Source organism: Ailuropoda melanoleuca, chromosome 6 (genome assembly GCF_002007445.2).
Source record: "Ailuropoda melanoleuca isolate Jingjing chromosome 6, ASM200744v2, whole genome shotgun sequence".
Taxonomy (NCBI): Eukaryota; Metazoa; Chordata; class Mammalia; order Carnivora; family Ursidae; genus Ailuropoda; species Ailuropoda melanoleuca.
In genome coordinates this window covers 78,408,507-78,421,430 of record NC_048223.1, presented here as the reverse complement: position 1 = coordinate 78,421,430, position 12,924 = coordinate 78,408,507, and the positions used below count along the sequence as shown (strand labels likewise).

Here is a 12,924-nt window from a genome sequence, read left to right as displayed (position 1 = left end):
CTTTATTTCAATGAAAATGCCCTATGGAGTTTACTGTAAGGGACTTGATTGCTAGTTACTATCACCTTAAATTTCTATTTTTAACAACTGCTACAAATAATACAGGTCAATAAGTAGGTTATATTATAATGTAAAGCAATTAACAGTATTTAGGGCAGATTTGAATAGAAATGTCCATATATAACTAACTGATAATGAAAAACAGTCATTAGAGACAGAAAAAGGGCTATCCATACTGTAGAGGAATGGTATCTAATTTATTTTTGTAGCACACATTACAGGCTTATGCACATATAACATTCTCTTTAGTGGCTGACGCACAATTAAATCCCTCAGCTACAGGAAATTCTCTTTTCAGTGTAATAAGCTTATATTTTTATTCTTTAAAACCTAATCAATTACCATACTACTTGGGGGGAAATTGTTCTATCCCTACTTCACACCATGTGCAGAAATAAATTCAAAACAGTAAATATTTAAATATAAAACATGAGACTGTAGGGGTACATGGGCAGCTCAGTGGCTTAAGCTTCTATCTTCAGCTAAGGTCATGATCTCAGGGTCCTGGGATCAAGCCCAGAGTTGGGCTCTCTCCTTCTCCCTCTACCCCTCTCCCTCTACCCCTCTCCCTCTACCCCTCTCCCTCAGCCCCTCCCTCTGCTCATGCTCTCTAATAAATAAATAAATAAAAATCTTTAAAACATAAAACTGTATAAGTCTCATATCATCACCTTTCATTAATCAGAATGGCAATGACTCCAATAATTGATAGTAAGTAGTGTTGGCACGGGAGTGGGAAAACTGACATGCATACAGTGTTGGTAGTAGTGAAAAATTTGTTTTTTCTACTGGACATTTGTGCAATGAGTATTTAATGTGCATATTCTTTGATTTCATAATTCTACTTCCAGGAATTTATCTTAAGTAGATGATTAAATAATGGAAAATGCATAAATGCATAAGAACATTTACGATGGCACAATTTATAAATAGTAAGATTTGAGGGGCGCCTGGGTGGCACAGCGGTTGGGCGTCTGCCTTCGGCTCAGGGCGTGAGCCCGGCGTTATGGGATCTAGCCCCACATCGGGCTCCTCTGCTGTGAGCCTGCTTCTTCCTCTCCCACTCCCCCTGCTTGTGTTCCCTCTCTCGCTGGCTGTCTCTGTCTCTGTCAAATAAATAAATAAAATCTTTAAAAAAAAAAAAAAGATTTATAAAAAAAATAGTAAGATTTGAAAATAACACAAATGTACGTGATTTGGAAACTGGTAAATCATACAATGTAACACTGGTAAATCATTCAATGTAATATATAGCTACATATGGCTATATGTATTTCTTCAGAAAAAAGTAAACTATATACTATTAAAAAAATATAAACCAAAGAATCATGTCGGCAATATAATCTTATCTTTTATTTAAAAAGTATCTATTATATAAACTTATATGAGTGTGTAAACATGCTTAAAAACAGTCTATGTGGGGGCACCTGGGTGGCTCAGTCAAATGGGCAGCTGCCTTCGGCTCAGGTCAGGACCCCAGGGTCCTGGGATCGAGCCCTGCATCAGGTTCCCTGCTCAGCCAGGAGTCTACTTCTCCCTCTCCCTCTGACCCCCCCTTGCTTGTGCTGTCTCAAAAAAAATCTTAAAAAAAAAAAAAAAAAAAAGTCTATGTGGCTATATACCCAACTGTTGACAGGATTATTTATGGGATGGGTGAAAGAAGAGGGGATGATGTGAGCTTCTACTTTTTAATTTATATATTTTCAAAAACATTGCCTTCACAATAAATCCTAAGTGTCACACTGACCCTTCTCCCTTGTTTACTGTCAGTCTCCTGTTCCTAATACCTGGACAAAGTTTTGTCACCCTTCAGCTCAGGCTATATTTTTAGTTATTGATCTCCCTTTGGCTGTTTAATCTTCTCTTGTTGGCATTTCAGCTGTTTATACTGCAACAAAACGGACATGTAATTTTGTTTTACACATATACAAACAATATTAAAATAACAACAAAGGTGCTAACACATATATTTGAATATTTGGCAATACATAACTAAAGCATGGAGGCTTAGAAAAGTAGGATAATAAATTCTTTTGTCCAAATTTAATGAGTCAACAAAGGCCAATTCTGTATATAAAGTACAGGTGATTTTCAGGTTTTTAAATTTTTTTGTTTTTTTTGTTCACATCTGCATAATCTCCACTCTCTCAATTTAATCAGAAGAGAAGATATTGTCTATAATATACCAAAACAAGCTACAAAATTTAAAACAAAAACAATAAGTAGCCATTATTTAGTATATCCCAACAAAGAGTCAAATTTAGAATAGTGGGTACTTTATTTTAAATGGAATATGGTCAAACTGAAATAAAAAGGAGTGATAAGGACATTGAAGGGACCACAGTCATGTCATATTGATGTGGAGAACAAAGGCAAAAGAAAAAAAGTTAAATTTCCTTGCAACTTAACAGCCCATTGACAAGTCCTTGAGAGAGGCAGAGTGACCTTCCTCTAGGAACTCAGGGGCCTCGATGTTAACACTTTGCTAAGGGCAAAAGGCAACTTTAGTTGAACATTATCCTGACCTCCAAGATCTTTTAAGTCTCCTTTAATATATAAAAATTCCTTTGGAAACTTCCTTCATCTCTATCCCCCAAGATACATGTTAGTGGCCATCCTCCAAGATAACGGACCCCTGATATGCATATGAAGGGTCTCATGACTAAGGTTGTTAGGAAACAACCTTAGTTGCCCTGGAAACCTTGCTTCCAAAATTCCCTAGAGACTTAACACTATCCCCTAACCCCCTCTCAACTTGAAAGCATATAATCAGTCACCCGTGACAACCCCAGTGCAGCTCTTTCTGCCTATGGGTCCTGTCCCTGTGCTTTAATAAAACCACCTAACTACACCCAAGATGTTTCAATAATTCTTACTTAATCATTTTCTCCGAACCCCAACATTTCCACATCGATATGAGGAACTAAAGATGCTCAGGATGGTGGGAAAGAGAAAACGATAATTGAAAGAAACTTGTTTTCTACAGCTCTACAGCAAAGAACCAGTATCAATGAACAGATATAACAGGGAGGTAGATTCTGGCTTAAGATTTTTACCAAATTATTTCTAGAGGTTTATTACAGGTATTGAAAATGCTAAAAAGCACATTTTAAACATTTTATTCATTCATTCACTCATTCCTTAGAAAGAAGAGAGAGGGAGAGGGAGAGAGACAATCTTAAGCAGGCTCACGGCCAGCTTATGAGCCTGATGCAGGGGGCTCAATCTCACAGCCCTGAGATCATGACCTGAGCCAAGATAAAGAGTTGGACACTTAACGAACTGAGCCACGCAGGCACCCCTAAAAAACATTTTAGTATTAAAAGCAAAGTCTTAGTCCTATTACATATATGGTGCCATCAACCCACCAAGAATAAGAAAGAATGATAAAGAAGGTAGCAGGCTACCTTTCCAGTACACTGCAGGTGCTGTCCTGGCACGGAGAGGGAGGTCACAAACATGGTAAAGCAACGAAGCAAGAATACAGTGCCCATCAGACTACAGAGCCTTCGGAGAAGTATTGACCTGTGAACAGAGCGACCAAAAAGAGAGAAAGATCAGAAGAAAGCAAACCAAAAAACTCCAGGCATCAAGCGTTTATGTAAAGGGAGAGCAGGCAGGAAAACCACTAGAACTAGATTCTCTGAAGAAGACAGAAATCTCAGAGAAATCTTAGATCTGAAGCATCATTGTCCAAGAGAACTTTCTGTAATGATGGAAATGTTCTATAACTGCACTGTCCAATCAGGTATCTACATGTGGCTCCTGAGCACTTGAAATGTGACTAATACATCCAAGGAACTGAATTTTAATCTTATTTCATTTTCATTAATTTAAATATCCACATGTGGCTAGTATCTGCCATGTCAGACAATGCTGACCTAAGAGCATCATTTCCTTGATAAGAAAATACGGCTAAAGAGAAAGTAAAAGAAATATGCAAGAAAGAAGTAAGACTAGTACCTATCCTGACTCTTAATGTTAGTGCTGTTATTCATATATTGCCCATAAATTATTTACTGTACGAGAGGTAAAATTAAACATGATTCTAGGGAATTTCTGCTCATTAATAACATTGTAAATTGGTTACTGATAGTAGCTATCTTAAACATTCTCTAACTTGTCCTAACTTAAAGTATAAAAATATTAAGTTTTTTTAAATACCAAGTTTTATATTAAGTATACCTAGCAAAAATTTTGAACTGCATTGTGATATCACTTGTGCTGTCATATTAATTTTTTAAGATGTCCAAACCAAAACAGACTATAATCATCTTAAGCACAGGAACTATGCTTTACACGTCTTCAAAATGCTCTTCCCACCCTCAAAAAAGCATTGAACACAAGTTAAGAGATCTCAGATTTTAGTGTGTATAACTGGGATGGAGCCTAGGAATCTAAATTTTAACAAGAAGCTAGGGGATTCTAATGAAAGCAGTACAAAGGCCACATTAGAAAGAAACAGTTTCTTTGACCAGTTAAACACCAAAACTTGTATTTAACTGGCCACAGCTATGCTTTGCTAGACCTACCGAAGTTTCCTATATGATAAATTCTTCCTTGGTTTGAAGAGTGGATAAATTCAAATTCAAGGGGTCTTGTGAGCCAAAGTTAAACCAGAGAGCAGCAGTGATGTTACATGTTTTTAAACCACCTCTGGTTTTAAGCAATCCAGAGTTAAAAATATTGCTGGAAAATGGGAAAGAATGAAACATAATACAGTCTAAAAGTGTGACATCAATAATGATCAACCTTTCTTTTCACCTTCAAAGCAATGAAATAACTGCTGCTTAGGACCTAAAGCACATCACTGGTTTACCTCAAATACCTCCTGGTGAGGAGAAAGGATAAAAAATTCAAGAAAGTGTCCCTATTCCTCATCAGTGTCCAGAGACAATGGATAGCAGATCCACAAACTTTATAGTTCTTCAAATTTTTTCATTATGCCTTATTTTTTTTACTTAAATCAAGTAATTCCCCCTTACTAAAGTAGGAAAGAAGCCTCCCCTGACATTCTTTCCTTTATATTTCTTAGTGAAAGTGCCAAAGAAGCACTTTCCCTATTCAGCAATTTCCTGTATCATCTTAAGCAAGCCACCTAACTAGATGTATATGGTAGGCAAAATAATCCCTTTTCTAATGGGCCTCCTGGAAGCAGAGAACTTCTTTCATCCAAACATTGCCCTTGGCCAAAGACCGTCCTTGGAGTAGTTTCTATCCTTCTACAGAAAATGACATTTTTTATTTGTTTTCAAAGAAAGTTACGGCTAGACTATCCGCGGTTGGCTCATGGCTAAACATCACCATCTCTGATCTTTGCCTGCAGAATATATTCAGAATACTACTAAACATGTAGGTATTACCTCACAGTGATTTTCTTGTTGATAAAACCCAAAACATTTTCCATAATGACTAAAGAAGGAAATTAACAAGGAAACTACAAAGGGAGAAACAAGGTTTGATGAACTTTATCCAAGACAGTCAAAATACTTTGCCTTTTAATGGAATAACTGAGGTACCTGTGTTTGTGAAGAAGAAGAACCAGGAGCCAAATATAGCACAAAATCATGCCACATACTTCTGTCATGGCAAAGGCCCATGGGATTCTAGGAACACTGGAACAGAAAAAAATTACATTTTGGACTGACAAGAAGTGTATGTACGTAAATGACAACCTTTGCAGTAAGATACTCTTCTAAATTGCTTCCTATAACTTTTATCTCTTTTAGGAGATGGTATTCAAAGAAACTGGGGAAAAAAACTGTTTCATAAAGTATTCCATTTATCAAAACCTCTTTGCTGTCTGTGATTCCCAATTAATGGTTCTCTGTGAAGAGGTAACAACCCTTTTCTTCCTCCCTGTAGCACGGTAGACCTGGGTACAGAACTGCCCACAAACACCAATGGGAAAAGTTTCACTTCTTGCATGATGCGCTAATTGAAGAATCAGGGCTTGAACCTGACTCCTTTTTTTTTTTTCTTATAATAAACTTGGTTTTGTTTTAGAGGCAGTAAATAGAGTTTTTGTTTTGTTTTACTCCTTTATTTCTCTCTGCCCTCCTTTGTTTTATATCCCTGTTTTCTTCTCTTTTCCATTGATTCCTCTTTCTTCACCAAATCCACAACTCCTGTGGTTATTCATTAGTCAAATACATGTCACATTTCTTAATTTAGAAAGAAAGAGAGAGGGCTCCCGGCAGGCTCAGTTGGTGGAGCATGCAACTCTTGATCTCAGGGTTGTAAGTTTGAGCCCCACATTGGGTGTAGAGATTACTTAAAAATAAAATCTTAATAAATAAATATATACATAAAAAGAGAAGGAGGAGAAAAAGAAGACAGAGGAGGGAAGGGAGTAAAGATGAAAATGAGTTAGTGCAAACAGGTCATCTGGCAGGATTATTGTCTTATTTTTTTTTTAAGATTTTATTTATTTATTCGACAGAGATAGAGACAGCCAGCGAGAGAGGGAACACAAGCAGGGGGAGTGGGAGAGGAAGAAGCAGGCTCATAGCAGAAGAGCCTGATGTGGGGCTCGATCCCATAATGCCAGGATCACGCCCTGAGCCGAAGGCAGACGCCCAACTGCTGTGCCACCCAGGCGCCCCTATTGTCTTATTCTTATTCTTTGTACATTTCCACTAAAAATTCTTGTACAATAATGTGTTAATTTTATAACTAAGGAAATAAAGGTATTTATTAAAAAGAAAACATGAAATCTGAAAGAATGATATTAATAGTCTACTTCAAACCTTATTCAGAGTTAAGTGAAGAGAATCAATCATCTTTAGCCAGGGACTTATCTTTTATTTATTACCTCAGAAAAAAAGACTCCTCTTCTGTATTTTTAATCTATTGGTGCCTTATTTATCTGGCATTACTGGGGAAAGGGTTATTTCACATATCAAATTTTCAGATAAAAGAAAGATTCCTGAGGCGCCTGGGTGGCTCAGTCAGTTGAGCATCTGACTCTTGGTTTCAGCTCAGGTCATGGTCATGGTCATGTCTTGGGCTCTGTGCTCAGTGTGGAGTTTGCTTGAGATTCTTTCTCTCCTTCTCCCTTTGCCCCTCCCCCTTCAAATAAATACATCTTTAAAAGAACGATTCCTTTAAGTGACTTTTAACTACATAAACTTTTAAAATGAACATTTAAAAAAACTCTATGTGTATAATACATACATATATATATACATATATATACGCATGTCCATATGTGTGTGTATGTGTATATATATAAATGTATACAAATGTTTCGCAATGTTTAGGATGAAAATAAATTTTCTGCCCCAACCCCTACCTAATTCTTGCTCCCCAGAGGCAATCACTTTCACTCTTGTGTTTTATTTAGCATTATATCTTTTAGTTAGCCCCCCTGCCACCCACTCCCACCATTTTCCCTCCCCTATTCTCAATATTGTTTCACAATTTTTTTAAAAATAATTTTTGGCTTTTACTTAACATATGTTTGTAAATATCATTTGCAGCTGAGTCAGTAGAGAACAATGATTAAATCCCTTTCTTGTAGTAGAGATTCTTAGAATTCTATAAAGCTAAAATACAACTTTTTTTTTTTAAGTTTGCTCTGTTTTTTGTGTGCCATCACCATTCATCTTCAAACTATTCTACAATTTCAATTTTTCTTTTTGGGGAAATTTCTCCTAGAGCTCTTCTTTTTTTTCCAACTTAGTATGGTTACATTTTTTAGTCCTCTTATATGGCTCTTTTTTGAAATAAAACTTGACCCTCATCTTGGAAATCCCTCTTTTCTGTATTAGATTCTTTGTTTCCTGAATCCATGTTCTCCTCTTTTTCAGTCTACTCCTTAGTTTTGATGGTGTGTAACCTCCAGTTATTTTCTGAGAAACACAGGCGAAGGATAAACTTGGTTGTTGTTGTTGTTTGTTTTTTGTGGTTTTTTGTGGGGGGGGGGGAAGGGCAGAGAAAGAATCTTAAGCAGGCTCCGGGTCCAGCTCAGAGCCCTATGCAGTGTTCCATCTCACAACCCTGAGATCATGACCCAAGCAGAAACCAATAGTTGGGACGCTCAACTGACGAGCCACCCAGGCACCCCCTAAACTTGTATTTAATGTTAGTTTTACTGAGGTTTAATTAACAACCAGAAAAAAACCACCCCTGTTGGTGTACAGTTCAATGAGTTTTGACAAACGTATTGTCATATAACCACCACCACAATAAAGATATATTTTCATCACTCCAAAAAGTTGCCCTGTGTCCCTTTGTAATCAATCCCCTCTCTCATTTCTAGCCCTGGGGCAATCATTCAACTGATTTCTGTCCTATAGAGGTTTGCCTTTCCCAGAATGGCATATAAATGGAATCACACAGTATTTATTTACATACCTTTTGGATCGGGCTATTTTCTTTTCTTTTCTTTTCTTTTTTTTTTTAAAGATTTTATTTATTTATTTGACAGAGACAGAGACAGCCAGCGAGAGAGGGAACACAAGCAAGGGGGAGTGGGAGAGGAAGAAGCAGGCTCACAGCAGAGGAGCCCGATGTGGGGCTAGATCCCATAACNATCCCATAACGCCAGGATCACGCCCTGAGCCGAAGGCAGACGCTTAACTGATGTGCCACCCAGGCGCCCCTGGCTCTGGCTATTTTCACTTGGCATAATATATTTCAAATTTACCCATGTTATTCCATGAATAAGTCTTTATCCATTCTTTATCTATAATTTCTTTGGTTGATGGATATTTTGGATATTTGATGGATATTTGGATATATCCAACTTTTGGGTGGTTTTGAATTAAGACCATTAGCCATGAAACTGTTGTGTCCTATGTTAAGGGTATGTTTAACTTTTTAAGAAACTGTCAAACTGTTTTAAAAGCCGTTCTGGGGACGCCTGGGTGGCTCAGCCATTAAGCGTCTGCCTTCAGCTCAGGTCATGATCCCAGGGTCCTGGGATCGAGCCCTGCATCGGGCTCCCTGCTCGGCGGGAAGCCTGCTTCTCACTCTCACACTCCCCTTGCTTGTGTTCCCTCTCTCACTGTCTCTGTCAAATAAATAAATAAAATCCTAAAAAAAAAAACAAAAGCAGTTCTGTCATTTTGCGTCTCTACCAGCAATATATGACGACTATCAGGTGCTCTGGATACTCGTCAGGTGTTGTTACCAATTTTTTTCATTTTAGCAATTCTAGTAGCTGTGGGGTTGGAAAGTAAATATTTTAAGACTTGCAAACTTAAAAATTTCCTTGGGTCTCGCCTTGTAACTAATTGATATTTTGCCTGGACAGAGAATTCTAGGTTAGACCTTATTTCCTCTCAAAGTTAAAGATAATTGCTCTTGTCTTCTAGCTTCCACTGTTGTAAAGAAGTCTGATGCTATGTGAATTTCTAATCTTCGTATGTTACTTGTTCTGCCTCTTAAGAAGCTCTTAGGATCTTCAGTCTATACCCAGTGTTCTGAAATTCTCCATTTCTGGGTGCTTAGTGGGCCCTCCATTCTCCATTTCTCCTCCAATTGTCCATTCTGGGTGCTCCGTGGGCCCTTTCAATCTGGAAAGTCACATTCTTTGAATTTGGGAAATTTCCTTGTAGTATATCCTAAGTAATATCTTCCCTTTCTCTCTGTTTTCTTTCTAGAACCCATATTTGTTTACTGTTGGGCCAACTGGACTAACCTTACTTTTTCTCCTCTACTTTTTTTTAAGTTTTTTTTTTTAAAGTAATCTCTATGCCCAATGTGGGGCCCCAAACTCACAACTCCGAGATCAAGAGTCATATGTTCCACTGACTGAGCCAGCCAGGAGCCCCTCTCTGTTACTTTTCATCTGTTCTACATACTGGGCAATTTCATCAAATCTATGCTCCAACTATTCTGCTGGATTTTAAATTTCTACTTTTTTTATTTTCCAAAAGCTTTTTTTCCTCTGAGTTTTCCTTTTTTATAGCCTACTGTTACTGTCTCATAAAATGTAACATCTCGTATCTGTGAGAACATGCTTATTTTTTTGAAGTGTTCTTCTGATCCCTATTTTGTGTTTCCTACTTTGCTTTTTTCTGTTTGCGTCGGTCTGTTTTCCTTAAATATCTGGTCATTCTTGACTGACCATTCATATTTAACAGTGAAGTACTAAAAAAAAAAACAACAATTTGATGCTCTGTGTGCAGACTGAGCTTGTCATGTTGTGGGTTCCACTGTAGAGTGATAGAGATGAGACAGGGATATCTCCCCTACCACAATATCTATAGTACTTTTCTCTTGTGCAGGTTTTCCAAGGTGAGCAATCTGTTCTCCTGCTTAGAGAACTGGCACTGGGTAGGAGTGGGGATGGGAAGTCTGGCTACTTAAGGAAGGGAGCTGGAAGTCTCAGTGATCAGTATGTAAATTTACAGTAATCACCTTGAAAACATACTGAAAGCAAGCACCTCTGTTCTCATCCGAGCATGGTATCCCAGAGTCCCTCACATTTAACTAGTCTGGAGAATATACCACCTATCTTCCGTTGGAATAGAGAAGGTCTAAAAGCTTCATAAATTGCTTTTCAACCAATTCTCCCATATTTATCTGTACCTGGTCACGAAAGATGCTTGGGGCCACCTGTTTTGAGAGTTTTTCTGGAGCTCTGAAATACAAACAAACTCACCTCTTGGACACTGCTAGTCCCCATTCCCAATCTTAAAACAGGCGTTCAGCATTCTACTTTTCAAATTTTCATCATTATCATTGTTTTTGCTTTCATGGGATTATAGAGTTCCCCCTCATCTCCTTTTACTGTCATTTTAGTGAAGTGTTGTGAGGAAATGTTTATTCAATATCTCCTATTTATTTTGATGCAAAGTTTTCTAAAATGCATTACACATGGATATGCCTCTTTTTTCTGGATAAAAATTTAATTTTCTTTGGTAATTTAGTCATGATTGTGAACACTGATTATTGCACTGAACATGGTAATGACCTCAGGGACTATTGAGAAGTGAAGGTTAAGCTCCTGACTGGAGTAGTTTCTCCTTTATTTATGTCTGCTTTTTAAGTGCTTCTGGTTCTTCCCTTGCTATTATGGCTATCAGCCATCTTCTCACTGTTGTAAGTGGGCCTGCCTATAGAGGCATCCCTTTCTCCTTCTAATTTTCTATTTATGATGTGCTGAAGGTTTTGGAATTGTGTGACACAAGTTTAGAAACAAACTCTGAAACAAAGATCGGTGTGAAAATGAGTAGGAGTGTTCCCAAGAGAAACCTTAGTAAAGTGAGGAAATGAGATCAGGAAGGCGAGTAAGCAAGGCAAGAGCGAAACATTAAACAAAGCCTTGTGGAGTAAGTATGGCAAGGGTTAACTATGCCTCAATCCTGTGCGGAATTTTCAAAACAGTGTAGGTCTGACCTAAAAGTTGTCCCAATTAGAGTGAAGAAAAAGAAAATATTTATACCCCATCTCATCAGTCATTGGTTAAGGGCTGTTGCGGGCGGGATGTAAAGTCCTAAGCATGTTTGCCTCTCTTTCCAAGCAGGCAAAATGTGTTCAACGGCCCAGATGTAGCTTTCCAACAGAGACACATTTGCTGGATATTGGGAGTATCCGTGTGCAAGAATATGAAAGAGAGATCTGAGAGTATACAGGAAGAACACTGACAGTACCTGCTACCATTCTCTTATGAATAAAGCTTACTTGCTCAAGTGCATGAAGATTTGTAGTGGGAGGCACAATAGAGATGGAAAATTTGGCTTCAAATCCCCATTGCAAACTGAAAATCACATATAGGTCTACACAAAACTTTGTACATAAATGTTCATATGCACCATTATTAATTGTAGCCAAAAAGTGAACAACCATTCATCAACTGATGAACAGATAAACAAAATGTAGTATATCCATACAATGGAATATTATTTTGTAATAAAGAAGAATAAAGTAGTGATACATACTACTATATGGATGAATCTTGAAGACATTATGCTAAATCAAAGAAGCCAATCACAAAAAAGGCCACATATTGTATGACTCCATTTATACGAAATGTCCAGAATAAACAAATCCACAGATACAGAAAGTAGATTACTGGTTGCCAGGGAATAGAGGGAGGGGGGAATGGAATGGGACTGATACTGGATAGGGGTTTCTTTCTAGGGTGATGAAAATGTCCTGGAATTAGTGGTGATGGTTGTGCAACTGTAAATATGCTAAAAACCACTGATTGTACACTTTAAAAATAAGATCCTAATTTTTCTTCCAGGCCAGTTTTCCTCCTTTCTCCCACTATGCCTTGGTTATAGTCTATATAAAACCTCAGCCTCAGAACTGTTCCATGTTCTAGATTTGTCTTATAATTTCCTCATGATCAGATTTAGGTTATACTTTTGGAGGGGGCAAGATTACTATAGAGGTGATGTTGTGAATATCACATCCAATGCACATAATGTCACTTTGTCCCACAGCAATGCTACATTTGATCATTTGGTTAAAACGATGCATGTCAGATCATGCCATTGTAAAGGTACCTTATTCTCCCTGTAATTAAGTAATATGTGAGATATATTCAGATTATGTGAATATCCTTGACCTTTCACCTAATTTTAGCATCTACTGATGACTTGCCTGAATCAATTACTATGTTGGATGTTGTGAAACAGGCCATCTATGTTTATTCATATTATTCTTGAAGAATTTCCCCTCTCACCCCACCACTTTTTATCACTATGGATTCACAGATTCTCTTACTCAAAATATTAGAATCCATTACCATCATTATGCTTTTTGATGTTCCAACTGTCCCAGTTTGATCAGTGCAAGCACCTTCAAACCAACTCGAATGCTCTTTTGACATGCTTTCATTGGTTGTGTGCACTCCCTTGCTTTACGGAGCAAGAGCTGTTTTACTCATTTTATACTTTCCTTGCC

General features: G+C 37.6%; 1 protein-coding gene across 4 annotated transcripts in view; it reads right to left on the bottom strand.

Moving 5' to 3' along the window:
• The window catches only part of SAMD8 (sterile alpha motif domain containing 8), a 46,186-nt gene that overhangs the window by 6,935 nt on the left and 26,327 nt on the right, over nucleotides 1-12,924 (bottom strand). For all 4 annotated transcript variants that reach the window (XM_019802541.2, XM_034662725.1, XM_034662724.1 and 1 more), the window contains 2 exons: nucleotides 5,580-5,675; nucleotides 3,468-3,585 (listed from right to left, as the gene is read on the bottom strand). In XM_019802541.2, the coding sequence (XP_019658100.2) occupies nucleotides 3,468-3,585; nucleotides 5,580-5,675 (214 nt within the window). The remainder of the gene's footprint in view (nucleotides 1-3,467; nucleotides 3,586-5,579; nucleotides 5,676-12,924) is intronic.